Below are 21,626 nucleotides of genomic sequence, written 5' to 3'. Positions count from 1 at the left end.
GGAAAAGAGGCAGTTTGTTATCAGCAGCAGGAGAGAGGCAGTTTGTTATCAGCATCTCCAACCCTCTCTAAGTAAGGACCAAGAGAGATCCCAAAATGTCCTCACTTCTCTCCCTGGACTCACATCCCTCCCTCCATCCCCACTTCCAGCCTCCAGGGATGCACGCTGGGAGCAGGAAAAATCCCCCCCGTGAATGCCACCCCCGCACGGGCGAGGTTTTGGTTCTATTTGTCACAATATGACAAATTCCAGGGAGGAGAATGAGTTTCTGAGTGACTGCTCTGCGTTCTGCCTGCTGTTCCCACCAGGGCAGATCCCGAAATCCCGACTGGGGACCCACTGACGCTGTTTCCTGGAGCAGAGGGATGTGACTAAGTCAAAGTAATGGAGCGGAGCAGGATTTGGGCACGGGAGAAGAAGGCACCAGGCTGGAAGCTGCGGTGGCTGCGGGTCTGGGGACGAACCCCGGGCAGGGCATTCCCACATCCATTAAATCCGGGAATAGGGAAGGACGGGCAGGGATGGGGACTTACTCTGCCGATTTCCAGAAGTGCCCCGGGTGGGAAAGGCGGCGGTTGCGCTTTGGCAGTTTCTCCAGCATGTCCATGAGCTTGGTGAAGGTCGGTCTCTCCTCCTGCTCGTAGGCCCAGCAGAACAGGAGGATGTCCTGGAGCCACGGGGAGAGCACGTGAGGAAACCCAGCCAGGCCCTCTCCCACCGGGAATTGAGCCAGTCCCTCTCCCACCATGGCCCCTGCGCCCAACGGCCACGCCACAAGGATCCCGTCTCCATCCCCACATCCTTGGAGGGGCTGGGATGGAAGGGATGTGTCCATCCCGTGAGGACCTGTGTCCATCACTGGATCCTTGTGAAGGGTTGGGATGAGGGAATGTGTCCATCCCATAAGGAGCTGTGTCCATCACCACATGCTTGGGAAGTGCTGGGATGGAGGGCATGTGTTCATCCCATGAGCACCCAACTCCATCACCACATCTTTGGGAAGGGCTGGGATGGAGGGCACGTGTCCATCCCATGAGGATCCCATTTCCATGCCCACATCCTCGGGAAGGGCTGGGATGGAAGGGATGTGTCCATCCCATGAAGACCTGTCTCCATCACTGGATTCTTGGGAAAGGCTGGGATGAAGGAGGTGTGTCCATCCCATGAGGATCCCATTTCCATCCCCACATCCTTACCAAAGGCTGGGACGGAGGGGATGTGTCCATCCCATGAGCACCCAACTCCATCCCCACATCCTTGGGAAGGGCTGGGATGGAAAGGATGTGTCTCCATCACTGAATTCTCATGAAGGGCTGGGTTGGAGGGAATGCGTCCATCCCATGAGGACCCATGTCCATCACTGGATTCTTGGGAAAGGCTGGCATAGAGGGGATGTGCCCAACCCATGAGGATCCCGTTTCCATCCCCACATCCTTGTGAAGGGTTGGGATGGAAGGGATGTGTCCATCTCATGAGGAGCCATGTCCATCACTGGATTCTTGGGAAAGGCTGGGATGGAGGGGATGTGCCCAACCCATGAGCACCCATCTCCATCCCCACATCCTTATGAAAGGCTGGGATGAAGGGGGTGGCTCCATCCCCCCATCCTCAGGGAGAGCTGGAGCAAAGGGAATGTTCAAGCTGAGCACAGCAGTAGGACCAAGCGTGGCTGGATGGAGACTGGCAGATCCCAAGACCAGGTCCCTATCCATGCCCACCCCCACAGGGCCCCACAGCACCTACCGAGATCTCCTTGCCCATCCCGATCTGGCTGAGGTTGGGCTTCATCCCTCGTCCCACCTGCCAGATTATTGCCTCCGCTGGCTGCGTCTTGAAGGGCCATTCCCGGGCGTGCAGCTCGTACCAGATGGTGCTGTGGGGAGACACCGGGAATTAGAGACGGAGCAGCCAGGACAGCAGGGATTCGGGATGGCGTCGTGTCCAGCCACTGCACCCACATCCAACATCTCTCCCTGCTCCAGAACCACGTCATCCAGGAGATGCTTCATCCCAGGTGACACCAGAGGTGCTCAGCCCTCGCTACAGAGGTGTCACCTCTCCCATTTTCCATGAAAGCTTGACCTGAAGCGAGCCCTGATTCCCACCAGGGGAGATTCCTGTGGGAAGGATGACAGAGGCTGGTGGAGGCCCAGGCAGAGCCATCCTGGGACACTGAGTGGGAATGTCCCACCTGGATGCAACAGCACTGCCCACGGAGCAGCTGAAGAGAGGACCTTGGGGATCCAGATGCCACCACTCCAGCAAAATTCCAGGAAAGGATGAGCCCAAGAATTCACTTTCACTTCAGCTTTTCCCTTTTTCTCCTCCAAAAAGCTCTCCAAAAATCCGTCCAAGCCGTGCCATGGACCATCCCAGGTGTCCTCACCAGGTGATGGCCACGTGAAGCCCCGGCCATCTGCTCCCACTCCTATCGCTAAGCCAAGCCCTCTTTTCCGTGAGGAATCCAAAATCCGAGGGAATATCCCAAAACAAGAGCATCACCAATGGAGCTGGTGGGCACCCCCATGGTTTTCCACCCCCACTACTGCCTGGAAGTTTTGCATCCTCATTTTCTGGCACCCGGAGCCTGGATGAGCCGGGATTCCCACAGTGCCAGCCCCATTGTCCAAGGCAAATTCCCTGGATCTGCTTTTCCCTTCCAGGGATGCCCTCGTGACCACTTAAAGTACCAAAAAACAGGGCTAAAATGACATCGGGGTGGAAAAATCTGTCTGATAAACGAAAGATTCCTCTCAGTTAGGGAAGCTCAATGATTTCAGGGATGGGAATTCTGAATTCTGAAAAATTTCCAATTTTTTTTGAAAAATCTGCGCAGTTTGGCTGGAAATCTCAAAAAAACCCCAAACAAATTGGATAATGGGAGAATTATGGGGCTTGGAGAAGAGCAGATCCTGTGGGCATGGGACAAAATCCTCAGGAGGAGCATCTAGGCACCCTCAGATTGGATTTACTGCATCCAAGGCGTTAATTCCAGTTTCCTCACTGGGAATTTCTGTCGTCTTTAAAAGACCTTTTCCTCTTGCTGTCCCTGAGCCCCAAATCCCTGGAGGGAAGTGGCCCCTCTGGATCATCCCTGAGCCTCCCGGGCTTGATGGAGGGCAGCAGAAAGAAGAAAGAGGGAAAACGTGGGGAAAGCTTTCCATCTTTTCAGGAAACTGGCGCTTTCCATACGGGCAGAGCTCACACTTGAGGGGAAAAAAGGGAAAATTGCGTCTCCCCACCCACTCTCACTTAGTTGGATACGATCCTTTAATTACCTCTTTATTTTTGTGCTGGAGTTGTACCTCAGGGAGGGCAAAAAAGGAAAAGAGCCAGACCCTTCCAGCTGTAATTACTGCGGGTTTGATGGGAATATTGCCTCGGATATAACGGGCCCACGCTCCCTAATCCCACAGCCTTCGAGGTATCCATGAGAAAATTAATCCTCTGGGGAAAATCTGCGGCTGCCTCAGGAAGGGTTTATCGAGGTGGAATTGGGCTCCTGCCCTCAGGGAGGTTTGTGGGCAGATAAAGGGCAGGAGGAATGAATGGTTCGCTGAGGAAAACTTCGGAATTCTCATTTTCTTGGCTTTTGGCAACTCCTCGTAGAGCTGGCACCACCACCAGCCCCCTGCAGCGGCTGGAGGGGGGAATTGGGATGCCCAGGGGCTCCAAGAGCTCTGTTCCCAACCTTTGGCATCCCCATCCATCATCCAAGCACCTTCTCAGCAGTTCCCACCCCAGGAGCATGCAGGGGAGAGAGGATGCCAGGCTGGCATTCCCAGGATTCTCCAGATCCCATTGCCCAGAGCCATCCTGATCCATGGCCAAAATAGGAGAATTTGGGAGAATCAGGGTGCCATGGGGCTCCCAGAGCTCTGTTCCCAACCTTTGGCATCCCCATCCATCATCCAAGCGCCTTCTCATGGGTACCTGCCCCAGGAGGGTGCAGGGGAGAGAGGATGCCAGGCTGGCATTCCCAGGATGCTCTGGATCCCATTGCCCAGGGCCACTCGGGTCTAAAACAGGAGGATTTGGTTATCTGGGGAGAATTGGGCTGTCCAGGGGCTCCCGGACTTGTGTTCCCACCCCAGCCCGCTGCATCCCAAGCTGGCATCCTCAGGACACTCTGGATAGCATTGCCCAGAGCCAGCTTGGTCCAAACCAGGAGGATTTGGTGATTTAGGGAGGTTTCACTCAAAATTTTTCGAAGCAGGAAGGTTCTCCCAACCCAGAGATGGGAATTCCACCCGGCAGCATCCACTTGGATTTGGGGCAAGCCAACGTGGTCCTTGTCCCTTCCTGCCTGCTCAGAGCAGCTCCCACCCGACCCACCCACACCAGTTCCCTGCTGGCCGTCCCCTCGCCGTGCCCCGGGACTCACCCCAGGGCAAAGACATCCGAGTGCTTGGAGAAGGGCAGCTTGTCCTCCTCGGTGTCCGGAGAGAGCTGCCGGATGATCTCAGGAGCCAGGTGGCACAGCCAACCGTTCTGGATGCGCAGCTTGTTCTCCCTCCTGCCGGGACACGGAGCCCTGGGTACCACGGGGGGGACAGCACCAGCACATCCCCAGTGAGCAGCCCCAGCTTCCCACCCTCTTCCCAAGGTTTTTAAGCCTGGTTTTCCCTGTATCATCCTTGCAAAGCCAGGTTTTAACCCTGCTCTAGAAATGTTGTCCCTGCCAGGGAGCAGGACAAAATTTGGGCACAGGATGGTGGCTCCTGCCGGGACACGGAGCCGTGGGTACCACGGGGGGGACAGCACCAGCACATCCCCAGCGAGAAGCCCCTGGCTTCCCACCCTCTTCCCAAGGTTTTTAAGCCTGGTTTTCCCTGTATCATCCTTGCAAAGCCAGGTTTTAACCCTGCTCTAGAAATGTTGTCCCTGCCAGGGAGCAGGACAAAATTTGGGGACAGGATGGTGGCTCCTGCCGGGACACGGAGCCGTGGGTACCACGGGGGGACAGCACCAGCACATCCCCAGTGAGCAGCCCCAGCTTCCCACCCTCTTCCCAAGGTTTTTAGGCCTGGTTTTCCCTGCATCATCCTTGCAAAGTCAGGTTTTAACCCTGCTCTAGAAATGTTGTCCCTGCCAGGGAGCAGGACAAAATTTGGGCACAGGATGGTGGCTCCTGCCGGGACACGGAGCCGTGGGTACCACAGGGGGACAGCACCAGCACATCCCCAGTGAGCAGCCCCTGGCTTCCCACCCTCTTCCCAAGGTTTTTAAGCCTGGTTTTCCCTGTATCATTCTTGCAAAGTCAGGTTTTAACCCTGCTCTAGAAATGTTGGCACAGTGGCAGCAGGATAAAATTTGGGCACGGGATGGTGCTTAAGGGGAACTTTGGCTCTTCCAGTCTGGAGATGGGGATTTGGGGTCTGCTGGGGCTCCTGCTGTGCCCATTGCACCAAAACTCCTTAAAGGATCCAGGGATAAATTCCCCCACCGTGGTTGGAGCAGGATGTTGGAGTGGGGTCCACAAAGTGCATCTTCCAAGCAAACCCATCCTAAAATAACAGCCTGGGAATTGGTGTTTTCAGGTGTTTGGCCCCAAAACAGCCCCTCCAAGTCCAAGCCCCCAATGCCATCTCCCATGGGAGCAGCCTGGCTTTGTAGCAAGCCCTCATTTCACCTCATCTGTCCTCCCTGCACCTCCCCAAGCTCCCCCTGCTCGGGATAAACGCATCGGAATCCTTTGGCCAACGGCTGAGGATGACATCGGGGACTTCTCCATCCTTTGCATCCTCCAGCAGGCACCTGGGATACACACTGCTGGCTCCCAAATCCCTGGATTGTCAGTGGTGGTGACACCTGAAGCAGCTTCATCATGGGTCTGAGCCCGAATTCAGCAGCAGGAGGGAACAAAGCTGTCCCAGGTCACGTTGGGCTGGAGAAGGCAGAGCCCTTTGGCTCATGCCAGGAATTTCTCCTTGTTCATGCTTGGAACCCTCCCAAAGATGGGGATGAACAGGGCTAAGGGATGGCTGTGGGGTCATCTGTCCTCCTGAATGTCCGTCTGGGGCCAAAATCCCATGGGACACCATGCAGGGATGGGGTCCCACCTCAAAGCTGACTGCTAATCCCAAAACGACAATCCAGATCCTCCCGTCTGCAAAGCCATCCCCGTTCCCAGTCGTAGGTTTGGCAGTGACCAGAGGGAGCCCCTCCCTGGGGAAGGACACTGCCACTCCTGGGAAGCGCTGATGAAGCCTCCTCGTCCCCTCTGGGGCGTCGATGGCTCCTCTCCACTCCCTGCATTGGAATCTCCACCGCAATCAGCGGCTCCGGCGCTGCTCGAACCCTCCGGAGCACTTGGGCACAGAGGGGAGGCTTTCAGCTGCCCAGCCACCTCCCTCCACCCTCCAGCTCTTAATTACAAACCCACATTAAGCACCTGGGCAATTAAAAAGGCTTCGGCTTGCTCGTCCTTCCCTGTGCCTGCGTCTCCATCCTGGGAAGCAGCACTCGGATCTACTCCAGCACCCTCAGCAAGGTTGGGTTTGCTCCTGGGGCTTCCATTTCTGCTCAGGGCTGTGACATCCCACAGGCAGCCTCGGGATGCTCCAGGGGCTGCATTGGGATGCCCAGCTCATCCCTGGGCAAAGCTCCTGTGGGTTATGAGCTCCCAGCAGTGAGGGCTGGGCTTTAGTGGGATCCCAAAAGTGGCTCAGTGACAGCAGTTTGAGGGTTTATGACCAAAGTTTATCTGACTTCACAGCCACAACCAGCTGCGCAGCTTCCAAGCCACCCCTAGGGCAGAAGCAGGAGCAGAAGAGCTCCTCAGGCTCCTCAAGACCCACCTCATGCTCCTCCTAATTCCAGAGCAGCCCCACCAAGCCCAAGAGCACTCAAAGAGAGAAGGAATAAATCTGATTTCACCGGGATGAGACCCCAAGTCACCAAACCTCTGTGGGAAGTGTTTTAACCCCAGAGAAACCAGCTGAAAAAATGCCACCATCCTTAACCTGACCTCCAAAAATTTGCCTCCTTCTCCAGAGATGTTTTTCCAAGTCTCTAAAGACCCAAATCTGGGGTTTATCTCCCTTCTTCATCTGAGAGACACCAAAACCGGGAAAACCCACCTAGAAAAGGGGAGATCAGACCTACAGACACTTCCTGTTCCAAGATCCATGGTGGCCATGGATCCCTGCTCTTGTCTGAGCTCTCCTCCAGCAGAAAATGTGTGCTACCAGCAGCCCAGGGCACAAATTGTCTCATTTTCTCAATTTTTCCAGCAAAACGCCGCTCATTTCTGTCCAGCCTTGCTTTCCTGGCCATCCTTCCTCTCCTGAGTCGTCTCCTGGATTTTAATCCCCCAAGGGACATCCCAATCTCAGACAGAGGTGGCCACACATCGGCCACCTCATCAGAAACCCCATTTCCTCCATCTCTCATTCCCTCTCCGGAGCATCTCTGACCTTCACAGCAAAGATTCCTGGCAAAACTTGTCTGGTTTTGCCCAAATCCTCATTCCCTGCTGGAATGAGCTCTTCCTTCCTCCTGGCAGGCCCTGAATCCCAAACCCTCCGCCCAGCTGCCCAACCAGAGGCAAACCCCATTTTGCCACAGCGGGAGACCCTGGATTTCCTGGCCTTCCAAAGCTTTTGGCCAAGTTTGTGCTGAAATCTGTTGATATTTATCCAGGCAGAGTGGAAAACCTGGGAGTGCACAGTGTGGCATGGAGAGAGGTGGCCGCTGCCGTTCCCTCAAATCCTTTGACCTCACCACCGGGAACCTGGGAGAAAATCCATCATTTCCAAGGGGCTTTTTATCTCCTGAGTGTCTTTGCCATGGAGATGGAAGGACCAGGAGGAAACTGCCCAAGCTTGGCCTGTGCTGCTCTCAACACAAAGGATTTATTGGGAAAGGTGGGAAAAGTCAGCCACGTTCTTATTTCCCACTTAGAAAAGAAAAAGGGAAATATCATCTCTGTTCTTCCTTCCCCACTTCTGTTTCCTTTCCCCCCCCCAGCTTTGCTCTTCCTCCTTTCCACAGCTGCTGGAACTCTTTGTCCTGCCGTTCCTACAGCTGGAAAAGCTCCCCACAAAAAAATTTAATAAGAAACATTTACCAAAACCCTCAGATTTAAAACCCTCCGAGAGCCCAGTGCTGTGAAAGTCCCAAGCTTGGCTCTCATTTTCCATGTCTTGCTCCATGCCCAGCACAGACACCATGGCCAGATGTCTGTAATTCCCAAAATGTCACCAGAGTGGGGATGGCATCACTCAATCCAGGCAGGAGATGAAGCAGATGCCAGGGAATTATAACGATGGAAAGGGAAAAGCCAAGGAATGAACCGGCCCTGCTGCCACAGGAGCATCTCCTGGGTGGCTGCAGGGTGGTTTGGCCGTGGAATTGAGGTGTCCCATGGGAAGAGGTTGGTTCAAGGGGCACAATCTGCCTCTCCAAACCAAAATCCCAGAGATTTGTGTGCGGCACTGTGTTCCTTCCCACGGATCAAAACCAACTCCCTTCAAACCCAGGACACCCCAAGGCCCCCTCAACCCATGTCTGCCGAGGCTGGGGACACAAACAGGCACTTGGAGAGGGGGTTTTGGGATCTTTCCCCATGTTCCCAGCTTTAGGGCAGGGGGAGGAACTCCAGTGTGTCCATGTCCTCCTACCTGCCCGCTTGGAGAACTCCAGAGATGCTGAAGAGCCCGAAGTCAGTGATCACCACCTTCCCATTGTCATAGAAAACATTCTTGGACTTGAGGTCCTTGTGGAGGATGCCCTTGGCGTGCAGGTATCCCATTCCCTAGGGTGGCACAGAGAGAGGAAAACACCCCGAAGTTACAAAAGCGGCACAAAGGGATGGGATAATGCCAGAGCGGGGCCGTTGCCATGGGATACTGGGAGCATCCGTGAGCCACCAAAGGGTCCTGCAGGAAAGGAAAGTGGCTGGAGGGGTCCCTGCTTTGGGATGGGCTCCTGGAGGGAGATGGGATCGTGGCGTGGGTGTCCCAGCTGCCACGGCGCCCACTCGTCTTCCTGATTAATCGATTCCACGGGAAAAATTAACGGCAAGCCCACCCAGCAGCCGCTTCCCTGGAATCCTCTGCTGGGAAATGGATGGTGATGATGTTCTCGCCTCCGTTTTTTTGGGGGCTGGCAGAGGAGGGTAATAAGTCACCGCTCCCCATCTCCCTGGCGGAGCCATCGGCGCTTCCGACGGCCCCATCCGCCTGGAAACAGGCGCCTCGCGGGAGTCCTGCCTTAATTCCTTCCCCCAGGAAAAACTGCTCGGCGGTTAATTAAAATTAGTGCTAATGAGGCACAAAAAGGCCATGGGTGGGAAATCCGAACTCTCCTGTTTAGCGCTGGCAAATCAAGCAGAGTGCCGGCAGCTCCGTGTGGCGGATGTTCAGCTCCGCGGGATAACTCTGGGAATGGGGAGGGGGATAAAGCACATTTATCCCGACTTCAGCAGGGATTTTGATGCTGTCCCACTTTTCACCCTCCTAAGCAGACTCAGGGAAAACTTGATCTGCAGGATGTTGATGAAGGATCGATGCCCAACAGGCCGGCAAACTGTTGCTTAAGAGGGAATATTGGTTGTCTGTCACTGGAAAAGGGGGATTTATTAACTGGAATTCCGTGGGGATCCATCCATCCCGAGTCTCATCTTTTCATCTATCATCATTAACCACGCAGGCTGCGCGAGGAGAATTCATTTTTAAGCTGGTGGCTGATGTGGAGCCAGAAGACCCAACCCAAATTCCACCATCTGGAAAAAGTGGGAAAACAAACGGAAAAAACCCCGACCCAGCAAGGTATGGGGGTTTCACTGCAACCCGTGGGGAGTAAATCCTAAAGAGCTTCAACCAAGGGATGCTGGGGGAAGGAAAGGATTTGGGGCTGGATGCCAGGGCCATTCCAGGCACCAGGATTAATTAGGGGTCTCCAGCTCCCAGCACATGAGATAACGGTGGGATTTAAAAAATCAGCTCTCAAATGTCACTGTCACCTCCAGAAAGTGCCAGGGTGGAGCAAGGAACAACATTCCAATGTTTCTCTGGCCAGGGTGGAGTGCAGGGCCTTGAGCATCCACAGATGAACCCCAGTGCCATGGGAATACTCTGGGGGTGACGAGATGCCAGAGCAGCAGCAGGATCTTGCTCCCACCTGCTCCCACAACCAGCTGGGAGCTCGTCTCCATGGAATCATTAAACACAGCCCAGCCTTTGCTGAAGGAATTTCTCCGGGCAAACCCAAATCCCTCACCTGGCTCCGCACAGATCCCACTGCAAATTCCAGCCCTGGCACCCCGGCCCCTGGGATGATCTGTGAGGAAACACTCAGGGCCCAGTAATGCCTTAATTTGCTCGGCTGTGTGAGAAGCCAGCTCCCTCTGCCGGCACCGCTCCCGGGATAAATCATCCTTCCCCTCCAGAGGAACTTGGGATAACCTTGCACCCACTAATCCAATAATCTGGGCAGCTCTCCCGTCACATTCCAGGACTCAAGGGATAAAATCACACAACTGCTGTGACCGGGCAGCAAATCCAAAGCCTCTGGAAAATGCAGCCCCAAGTCCACCCAAACCAAGGTGTTGGGATTTGCCTTCGCTTCCCAACACCCTCCACCTCCAAATCCACCAAAACATCTTCTGGAGATGGGTGGGGAAAGGTGGGAAGGCTGGGAAGCTGCTCCTCCGCAGGAATGGGCCGAGTGGTTGGGTCATGGCATTGTGGCAGGGCTGGACCTCACCGGGAATTCCCTTCTGTGCCTGGAGAGAGCCTTTGGAACTCTGCTAGTTCCTCCAGGGATCTGGGCTGGATGCAAAGTCCATCTGCCTCTCAACACCACAGAGTTGGAGGTTTCACACCCGTTCTGAACAGGCAGCAGCTGCAGAAAACAAGGATCTCTCAGCCTCATCCTCGAAACCCACACGGAGCAATGAACCCACGCAGGGAAAGGGGCTGAACTGAGCCGTTCTTCCCACTGGGAACATCTGGAAGGCAAAAGCCCTGAGCACAAAAAGGGGGGAAAATACAAGGCTAAACTGTGATGCTTCAAGTGTTTGCTCAGCAGGAAAAATCCACGTCTAAAAGGTGGAAAACATGGATCAGAAGTAGGAATTAAGAAGGGAGAGGCTCTGGGCTGCCTCGGGCACCCCCAACTCAGGCTCCGAGGTAGCAAAAGGTTCAGGCTGTGCTCACCTGTCAGCTCCTGCCTGGAGACTCCAGTAGAATCGAAGGAATTTAAACTTAAAAGTTAAAACTGGGTCTAAATAAACACAAAAGAGGCGATTTAATAAGAGACAGCCTAAGCACCATCCAGGAAATATTGCCGAACGTGTTCTGCTTTATAACCTGGATGTGAATATTTAAGGGGGGGTTAAGATCTGCCAGAAAATCTGATTTTCTGCTGTCTTCTCACAGTTAAATGTGGGATCAGCTCCAGGTTTGGGCTCTGGGGTGGAAGTGCTGGCTGACCTCGAGCAGGGCACGGGGGCAGTGTCACAGCTCCCATGGCAGGACACCTGCCAAGTATTTTTGGTGATGAATACGTTTGGAATCACAGCGCAGCCCCGCTCTGGCAGACAGCTCAATACCTCAGTGCCATTGCCAACCTCCCATGGGAAGCTGTGAGGGCTCAGGACCCAAATTCCCAGCCACTCCACCCTGCCATGGGAGGATCCTCCCTGGGATTGTTTATAGGATCACGTCTGAAGTGTGGAAGATGCTCTTGGAGCCATCCCTGGGAAAGGGAAAACGTTTTTAGTTCTGGAAAATGTATGTGAGCTTGGCCTCATGGCACCATAGCACAGATTTCTCCAGGAGCTTTGGCCCTGGGAATGCTTTATGGGAATACTGGGAATGCTGGAAGTGTCCAAGGCCAGGTTGGATGGGGCTTGGAGCAACCTGGGGTAGTGGAAGGTGTCCCTTGGATGAGTTTTAATCTCCCTTCCAACCAAAACCACTCCATGATTCCATGACTATCACATTTTTTTCCCAAGAGGAGAGGAATATCCAACCAGGAACTCCCTCAAGCAGCAATGCTGGAATTAAAACACCTGAAATTCTGACGGAGAAGAGGAGCAGTGGCCAGGATGAGCCCCAAGCACGGGGAGCCCATGGAAGCTTTGGAGCCACCCCAGTTCAGCCACATGAGAGAGGTCAAAGAGAGCTGGATTTTAAAGCCAAGAGAGTTCTATCCTGCCCAGGATCCTTGGATTTTAAAGCCAAGGAGTTCTATCCCGCCCAGGATCCTTGGATTTTAAAGCCAAGGAGTTCTATCCTGCCCAGGATCCTTGGATTTTAAAGCCAAGGAGTTCTATCCTGCCCAGAATCCTTGGATTTTAATGCCAAGGAGTTCTATCCTGCCCAGGATCCTCGGCTGCTCCTCTCCCACTCCCCAGAATGAGTGGATCGGGCTCTTGGCTGGGTTTTTTGCTGGATCCAGACCCCACCAGACCATACCTTCACGATTTCTTGTGCTATCTGCCTCGTCTTGTTGACATCCAGGACGATTTTGGCGTCCCTCACCACGGAGTAGAGAGTCCGTCCTTTACACAGGCTGGAGGAGCAGGAAAAGGGAAAGAGAAGTTACAAACCCTCCTGGAGAAACACCCCCAGATTATAAAGCAGGGAGCTGTAAATAATCACTGGATTTTGGCCGGATTTTGGCCTCTTGGCTCGAGGCAGATCCAAGATTCCGCAGGGAACCGGGGGCTCTCCCAGTTTGGCACTGGGAGGGAGCTCTCGCTGCTCCTGGCATGTCCTGGTGGCACCACCGTGGTGCCACAAGGGACAACCGGGGCTGGCTCCTGGCTTTTCCCTGTGCCCCAGACCTCAACAAGCCACCTGGTCCTCCTGCTTCTGAGCTTTTGTGCAGAACTGGCCATGGCTCCCTCCTCCTCCTCCTCCCTCGGGATACAAAGCTCGCAGATGTAAAATGAGTCAAAAGAGGAAAGACAGGGAGGGGGAAAAAAAAATCCCCCAACCCAACCCCATGCACCGTACAATGTCCTCCAATTTTCCTTCTCGTACCAATTACAGTAAAATCTATTTACAGAGCCTTAATTACCAAAGGCAGCTGGATTTTGGGGAGGGGGGGGGGGAGATGGATATAAACCAATTAAAAATATATTGGCATTTGAATATCATAATGGAGGACGTGGGTGGCTGCTGCCTCGACTCCCGCCCACAAAAAAAGGGCTTTTTTTTTTTTTTTGCTTTTCTCTATCCACCCACACTCATTCCAGGCAACTTTGGAAAGACGAGACTGGATACCTGTGCCTGGGAAATAAAACACCCAACACTCAGCTCGTTAAAGAGGTTTGGTGACTGCAGATGTTGATTTGATTCTGTTCTGGTTAACAAATTAAAAGTTCCGAGCTTTCATTCTGCTGCTCTCCCCCAGCTCGGCTCCATTGCTTTCCCCTCGCCCAGTTCCTCCTGCCCTGGGAATTCCAGCACGCCCTGGTTTGGATTCATACCCTGGGAGAGGTTTCGTCCTTTTTAGGTGAAAATCACCCCAGAATCATAAAAGAGAGTCATGGAATGGTTTGGGTTAGAAGGAACTTTAAGGACCATATAATTCCAGCCCTCTGCCATGGGCAGGGACACCTTGGATGGGGCTTGGAGCAACCTGGGATGGTGGAAGTGTCCCCGTCCGTGGCAGGGGTGGAATAGGATGAGCTTTAACGTCCCTTCCCACCCAAACCATTCCATGGGTCCATGAAACCCAGAAGAACCCCAAACCTGCCAAAGGATCCTCCTGCTCCTAAGCCAGAAGCTCCACATCACTCCATGGGCAGAGAGCAGAATTTTCAGAACAAGCTGCGAAACAGGAATGGGATCAACCCCATATCCCATGGGTTTTGGAAAGAAAACAGCGCCCTTCAAAATATTTCCTCCCTGGGCGTGTTAGAAGTTGTCCTGCTGGGCATAAGTGACCTGCAGTGGGGATTTAGGGCAGCAAGTGCCCCCTCAGGGATGGGTTTTCCTTGCTCCAGTGTCCCAGCACATCCCTGAGCATCCCAGCTGGATTTAGCCCCGAGGCGGCTGCGGTACGAACACACTAAACCATCTTCCCACCTCCTGCAACGCTTCAGCTGCAGTCAAATAGGAATTTGCTGGAGATTAGGATCCAAGCACTTGGAAATCAGTGATAAAATCCTTGGGTTTACGCAACTGCAACGAATCAAAGCGTGCAGAATGACAACGGACACGAATTCTCCTTCCACCACCTTTATTTTTCTGCACTAATTTGCTGCATAAACCCACCAAGCTTTAAGCTCTGCCACACAACAGCCTTCTGCCACCTCCATGACCTGCCTGCACGCACAGGAGTTCCCCCAGCCCTTCCCCATCGCCGGAAAACACGTTTTCTCCCAGAGAAAACCATTTTACAGCCAGTTGCCTGTGATCTGAATTGGTCACAAATTGACATTGGAAATGCAATGAGTGGATTAGCGCTGGAACAGGGCTGGATTCCAGCCCTAGGGCGAGTTAAGATCAGCTGTTTTCCTGGGGAAGGGTTGTTTAGAGGAAAATCCTCACATTTCTGCCTATCTGAACTGCTGAGATAACCCCGAGAGCAGAGCTTGCAGCCCTTTACTGATGAGATTCCCATCTTTCCACTTCGTTTACAGGATTTCCAAACCCTTCCCAGCGGATGGAGCCACTGCAGGAGAGCAGCCAGACCCACGGTGGTGGCACTGGGACATGTCACTGTCTCCTCTGCTCCTCAGACCCTGGCAGAGCCATCAAAGCAGCCCAGGTGCTTCTCCCCTCCCCTCGATGAATAACGGCTCCGAATGAATTCACCGAGCGCCCGCCGCTGCACCGGCACATCCGACTTTTCCTGCCGGATAAGGAGCTGCCAACGCGGAGATAAAGCCCTTTGATACCTTTTGTGCAGCACCTGAGCCCATTCAGCCACCACCTGCAGAACCTTTTCACGGCACAGCTCAACAATTCCACTCCTCCTCATTCCTCAATCGCTCCCCATTCGGGCAGGACAAAGCGGCGCCCGGGGCACGCTCGGAGTCTTCTGCCTTTCCACTTGGAGTGGTCCCTGCTGAGCGTGGCTTTGAGGGACACGGCTGTGGATGACAAGGCCACGAAATGCCTACGCTCGACACCAAAAACAAGGCAGATGATTTGCATCTTCAGATGGATCACGGTTTATTCAGCGCTGAAGTGAAAACTCATAAGGAATTCTTGTCTTCTCCTCCCAAACTTCTCCATCCCACCTGGTAGCAGAGCAGGTTGATGACACGTGCCCCGGTGCCACGAGGTGGCCAAATGCCATCCAGAGTTGAGGGGTGGCAGGGACAGAGATGCGAAGATCCTTCTGGGGGTCCTCAGGAGTGCACCTCATCCCATGGCACATCCACATCCCGGTGCCTTTCCCGGCACCAGGACGGGCCCAGCCCCATCCCTCTGCAGATGCCACTCTCAATTCAAAATGAGTTTTTGAAGTGTTCAGCCAAGCAAGCCAAATCCCAAATTGCTTTATAAGCACTGCATTCCCAACGTGGGCTGGAGACATCGGCAGCGGGAGCAAAGCCAAGGCGGCTCGCAGAGGAACAATTCGGGTTGAGGGCGGAAGAGCTGGAGCGCTGCCTCTGGGTGTTTTTGCTGTTCCATGGGAAAACAGACTCATCTGTCTGTCATCCATTCGAGTTTTACACTCCTCTCTGCACTATTGATGGTCATCATCTCTACCCTGGTGGCCAGCACCTCTACACTGATGGTCGTTGTCTCTACATTGATGGCCATTACCCCTACAGTGGTGGCCAACACCTCTACATTGACAGCCACCACCTCTATACTGGTTGCCATCACCACTACACTTGTGGTCATCAAGTCTACTCTGATGGTCATCACCTTTGCATTGGCGGCCACCACCTCTACATTGGCGGTCATTATCTCTACACTGATGGCTATCACCTCTGCATTGATGGCCATCACCTCTACATTGATGGTCATTGTCTCTACACTGATGGCCACCACATCTATATTGGTGGCCATCACCTCTACATTGATGGTCATTGTCTCTACACTGATGGCCACCATGTCTATATTGATGGCCATCACCTCTACACTGATGGTCATCACCTCTACATTGATGGTCATTGTCTCTGCACTGGTGGCCAGCACCTCTATACTGGTGACCATCACCTCTACATTCATGGTCACCACCTCTACATTGGTGGCCAACACCTCGACATTGATGGTCATCACCTCTACACTGATGGTCACTGTCTCTACATTGATGGTCATTGTCTCTACACTGATGGCCATCATCCTACACTGATGGCCATCACCTCCATACTGATGGCCACCACGTCTATATTGATGGCCATAACTCTACATTCATGGCCATCATCTCTACATTGGTGGCCAACATTTCTGCAGTTGAAGCCCCATCCTGGCTCCAGCTCAGGAGCAGGGATCATCCCGAGCCAGCAGCCTGGCGGCTGTAGGGCACATTCCATCACTCCAGGAACTTGGTGCTTCCCTTCCTTCTTCCCATCCACATCAACGCCCGTTCAATGAGAGAAATGATAAATGCCAGACCCCAGGAAGTTCATTCCTTGCCGGGATATGGATTTATAGGGAAGCAGCTCGGATACCATGGTGACAATCAGCACTATAGACCCAGGAGAGACACTGGAGAGGAGAGCGAGGTGGGGAATTAATAAAAAATGCTTTCATATAAAAATACCTCTGCTCCCAGGTTACGTCTGTGCCGGAGGAAAGACACGGCAAAGGATGCTTGGATGCTCCCACATTCCCCAGCTGTTTACCCACTTGGAGGTTTTCATGGAAAAAGGACCCTTTGGGGAATGTCAAGAAAGAAACAGCGACAGGAAGCACTGAGCCGGGACTTATCTGATTTCATTTGAGCAGGACCAGAGAGGGAAAGAAGGAGCTCTGCACATTCTGGCACGTTCCTGACTTATTTGGGAAGTTTTCCAGCTGTTCCCATATATTGGCTTGTTCCTCTCTTTTCCTGGCAATGGCGCTTTTGGAACACGACAGCTCCTGAGATGTTTCACAACAAGGAAAATCAAACAAGGCTGGAAGAGCAGCAAAGGGAGAGCTTTGGGTTCATTTTTATCCCGAGGTTTTGTTTTCCTCTAAATAGATAAGGAATCTCGCCCCTTTGACTCCCTGCCAATGCCAGAGCGAGAGGAGCAGCTCAGTGGCAGCATCCAGCCTGAAATTCCTCAGCCCTCTACATCCAAACACCATGACCATGACCAGGGAGGAAAAATTAGGATATTAGGGAACATTTCTTCACTTGGAAGTGTTGCCAGGCCCTGGAACATCCCTGGAGTCCCCATCCCTGGAGGGATTTAACAGCCGTGTGGATGTGGCGCTTGGGAACACGGAGCAGTGATGGCCTCGGCAGTGCTGGGGGAATGGTTGGAATTGACCATCTTAAGGATCCTTTCCAATCTAAACAATTCCGTGGTTCTATGGAAGCAGCAGCCAGGGAGTGGCAGCTTGGTGGCAACTCAGGGCCATGACCTGAGCAGCAGCATCCAGCAGATCCCAGCCCCTCCCAGCTGGAAATACTCATCCCATCCGACCCCATGCCAACGGAACCCAAAGCAACCCCAACGGGAAGCCAAGGAATTCAATTCCTGCCATTTCCAGCAGAGCCCACAATCCCCAGCCTGGAGATGGGAGAGACCCTCCTGCTCCTCATGGAGGAGCCTCTGCAGAGCCAAACCAGCGGGAGGAAACAGAAAAGCCCTGGAGAGCCAACGCTCCCCTCATCCCGCTATCTCTGCCGATGGAAGCACCGGCTTTTGATGGATATTACTTAGGCAGCAAAATTTTCCTGCCGGCAGCTGGCACGCGAGATAACTACAGCCAAACCACAAGGGCTGCAGGAGGAGGAGGAAAAGGAGGAGGAGGAGGAGGAGGAGGAGGGGGATCAGCCTCCCCGAAAAGTAGCTCCAACTCCATCGTCGCCTTGGAAAAAAACAAGTTATTTGGAAAAATCCAACTCCATGCATTTTTATTTGGAGGAAATAGAGGAGACGAGCTCTTCTCCAGCTGCGGGGAGAAGAGCTCAGAGCCAGGTGAATGCAAAGCAGCCCCAGGGCTTAGCTAAAGCCAGACTTGCGAACAAGTCATCCGAAAAAACTCCATGCTCCAGGTGCTGCTTGCCACCTTTGGAAAGGACACACTCGGAATCAGCTCCGAGAGGGAGGGTTGGGCACACAGGGAGGAGTGGAGGCGCCTCGACCTCCTCCTCTCTGATATATTCTCTGCTCCTCCTGCTGTTTTGAACTTCAGGAAGGAAAAGAAATTAAAAAAAAAAAAAAATTCCTTTTGGAGACAGGAATGAAACCTTGGATCAAGCCGGCTGCTTCCCTGGAACCCGACTCCACTTTGGAATAGTAATAATAATTATTATTATTAATAAACAATTAATGCTGCTGTCATGGGAAGGAGCTGTTTCTTTGTCTAGGCAGGGTGCCAGCACACGGATCCCACACAGGCAGTCCTGCTCTGTCCCAAAGATGACCCCAAGCATTGAGAGTGCTCAGAAAAAATCAGGAACGATGCTGGGATGTCACTCATCAGGGACGGGAAGAGCTGACACGATCGGAAGGAATTTTTGGGACCATCTCTCAGCAGGCCACTTAATCAAAGGCATTTCCTTAAATCCCTTCCTCTCCAGCAAAGCGAATCCTGCTGTGTTAAGCACTTTCCTGGAGAATTCGGGGCCAAACCAGCGATATTTCCATGGCATTTGGAAACACTCTCAGAACACAAAGGGAAAACTTCCCCCCTGGAGCATCCTCCACGTTAAGGAGCAGCCGCCGGCAGGGATTTGATGCTTCAGCGGGTAAGAAAAGCTCAGCCAGCCCCAATGTTTCAACATCAAACACAGAGGATCAAGCTGCTGCTTTTCCCCATTCCCAGCCATCTCTTGGCTCGGGATATTCCAGGCCCCTCCCCAAGCTGCTGTCTGCCACTGGAAGATAGATCCAGGTTTAATGTGTATATTAATCCACGTATTGACTTTGCCGTTGTCAGTCGTTATCAAGATTTATCCAGCCTGATGGCCTCGTATCGATCGGGGGGGAGTGTATTCCCACGGGTCAATCCATTCTGGTCCCACGCCTGGCATGAAGTCGATCCCCATTTATTATATGATCTACGAGCTCCATTATTTAACTGCCAGGGAAGGGAATGCAGCAGAAAAGCAGGAAAAGGGAAAACAATGGGGGCAGAGGAGAAGGGCCTGGCTCCTAAAGCGGGTGTTTGAACGTGGACAGGGTTAGGGGAGGCAGGAATCCATGGCTTCCCTTCCCAAAACAGACCCAGGAGTGCGGAGAGAAGGGCAGGACCTGAAAGGCACCTCAGAAACGCTCCAGGATCGTGGAGTGGTTTGGATGGGACGGGACCTCAAAGCTCAGCTCATTCCACCCCCTGCCATGGGCAGGGACACCTTCCACCATCCCAGGCTGCTCCAAGCCCTGTCCAAGCTGGCCTGGAACACTCCCAGGGATGGGGTAGCCTGTCCCAAGGCCTCACAAGGAAGAATCTCTTCCCAAGGTCCTGTCTAACTGTGCCCTCTTCCCCATCAGAAGCCGTTCCCTGCATCCCATCAGTGCATGGCTCCCAAGCCTGGCATGGAGGAAAACAAGGTGGCAACTCCGTGCCTCAGTTTCTCTCCCACTGAGCAGGATTTAGAGCTTCTCCTTCAATTCCTAGTGCAGGACGGAATGCTGGGAGGATGCATTTTATGTCCATTGAGAAGAAAAATCCAATTTCAAATCCAGAATCCTGGAATGGTTTTGGTTGGAAGAGACCTCAAAGATCCTCTCATTCCAACCCTTGCCATGGGCAGTGATGCCACTCGGGATATTCAGGGCTCCATCCCACCTGACCTTGTTGTTCCTTCAATTTGTGGTTCATTAAAGCTCTAAGGACAATTTGGATCCCCTGGAGGGAACAGGGAGCTGGCTGCAGGCACCACGGAGCATCCACAGGGATGCCTTGCTTTCCACCCTTCCCCTTTCCTCCCATCCTTCAAATCAGGTTAAATATCCCCAGCTCCCCGAGCATTGAGATTTACAAGCCCCAAATCCTTCCCAGCTGGGCTGTGCCTGTAAATGTCAGGAGATCTGGCACTGGGAGAGGCTCAGAAGAGCCGAGAGTCTAAAGCTGAGCTTTGTCCAGAGCTCTTCCATGCCCACCAGGAACAGGGTCCAGGGATGGGAGAGCATCCCTTGTGAAGGGCTTGGTCCTCCCAGCAGCAGAGCTGAACATTAAATATTGGCAAAATCCAGCATGGAAAGCTATTATAGAATCAAAACAAACCCCAGTGTTTAGTCCATGCACTAAAGTTATCCAGGAATAAACAGCTGAGGTGCCTTGGCTATCCTTCCATCCCTCGCTCTCACACCTTCCCTATTAATTAGTGCCAGGGAATGTGAAATTAAAACCTGTCTTACACAGAGAAAAAGGAGCAAACTCTTATTTCATCTTCAATATCTCACGTTAGGACAGGGCCTGGGTTTATCTCCATCCCCCCACCACCAGCAGCTCCAGGGAAGGGTTTAGGAGATGCTCCCTCTCCAGCAGAAACGCTCCAAGTTCCTCTGCTCCAAAGGCACCTTCGACAAATTAATTCTCTTGACGCAGCTCTGCCAAGGTCAGGCTTAATTCCTAATGTTCCTCAATGTTCTCCTTGGTCTTCCCAGCCAGGGACATAAATCACGGCCACACAGCCCTGGTGGCATCACCGGCGGCACCCTGGAAAGCTGAAGCCACCCTGGCGTGACAAGAGAGGGGTCAAAACTCAGCCTGGAGCATCCCAAGGAGCAAATCCCAGACTCTTGGCACAGGCTCCGAGAGCCACGTTGGAGTTTTTAAGCAAAAACCCAAAGAATCTTGGAAAAGCTGCCCCAAATCCCCCTCACAAGCCAGCAGGAGCTCAAAGCCCAGGCAAAGCCCAGCTCAAACCTTCTCCCAAACAACATTCCCAACCAACAGGAGCCCCTTGTTGCTGCACCCAGCACGTTGATCCCCTGCTTCCATTACAGACCAAATGAGCGCCTGGAGCCTTGGGAAGCATCAATAAACATCCAAATCCCCCCCCCTTTTTTTTTTTTTTCCCCAGGAGGAGCACCCAGAATCCTCAAATGTGGGAGTTTCTGCTTTCGTGGGTGGCCAGAGCCATTTTCGCCAGATTAGGAAAGGACTTTACCCTTGGAAGGCCACCCTGGGTGGCTGAGGCTTTTCCTCTGTTCCTGCTCTGGGGGCCAGCACCAGGAGCCCCAAGGAGCTGGATTTACCCAGGCCTGGCTTTGTCCCACTCCCCACCAGCAAAACCAACTCGTTATTCCAACAAACTGGGAGCTTTTCCAGCCCTTTCATTCCTGCCGAGCCGAGGACTTCGCCACTGTTTCCCACCATCCATTAAGCAGCGCTCAAAGCACCAAGGCTCGCACCCGCTCCTGCTCCAGACTAATTAAGATGGATGTTAATTGTCCCCAGCGCTCATTACCCAAGAGAAAACCCATTAGCGGCTCTGATGGAAGCGATCCTTGGAGTCACCTCCCCCACTGCTGAAAAACACTGGATTTCTGCTTTTCCGTCGCTTTAAGAGACAACTCGGGAATCATGGAATGGGTTGGG

The 21,626-nt window shown here is 53.2% G+C and overlaps 1 protein-coding gene across 1 annotated transcript in view; it reads right to left on the bottom strand.

The window, feature by feature from the left end:
- Nucleotides 1-529: 529 nt before the first annotated feature.
- The window catches only part of KSR2 (kinase suppressor of ras 2), a 75,766-nt gene continuing 54,669 nt past the window's right edge, over nucleotides 530-21,626 (bottom strand). The window contains exons 15-19 of the mRNA XM_069030931.1: nucleotides 12,426-12,522; nucleotides 8,625-8,758; nucleotides 4,385-4,516; nucleotides 1,744-1,873; nucleotides 530-667 (exon numbers count right to left, since the gene is read on the bottom strand). Coding sequence (XP_068887032.1) covers nucleotides 530-667; nucleotides 1,744-1,873; nucleotides 4,385-4,516; nucleotides 8,625-8,758; nucleotides 12,426-12,522 — 631 coding nt within the window. The remainder of the gene's footprint in view (nucleotides 668-1,743; nucleotides 1,874-4,384; nucleotides 4,517-8,624; nucleotides 8,759-12,425; nucleotides 12,523-21,626) is intronic.

The sequence above is a fragment of the Aphelocoma coerulescens genome, chromosome 15 (genome assembly GCF_041296385.1).
Source record: "Aphelocoma coerulescens isolate FSJ_1873_10779 chromosome 15, UR_Acoe_1.0, whole genome shotgun sequence".
Classification (NCBI taxonomy): Eukaryota; Metazoa; Chordata; class Aves; order Passeriformes; family Corvidae; genus Aphelocoma; species Aphelocoma coerulescens.
Note: the sequence above shows the minus strand (reverse complement) of the source record. Positions and strands in the feature narration are given on the sequence as shown.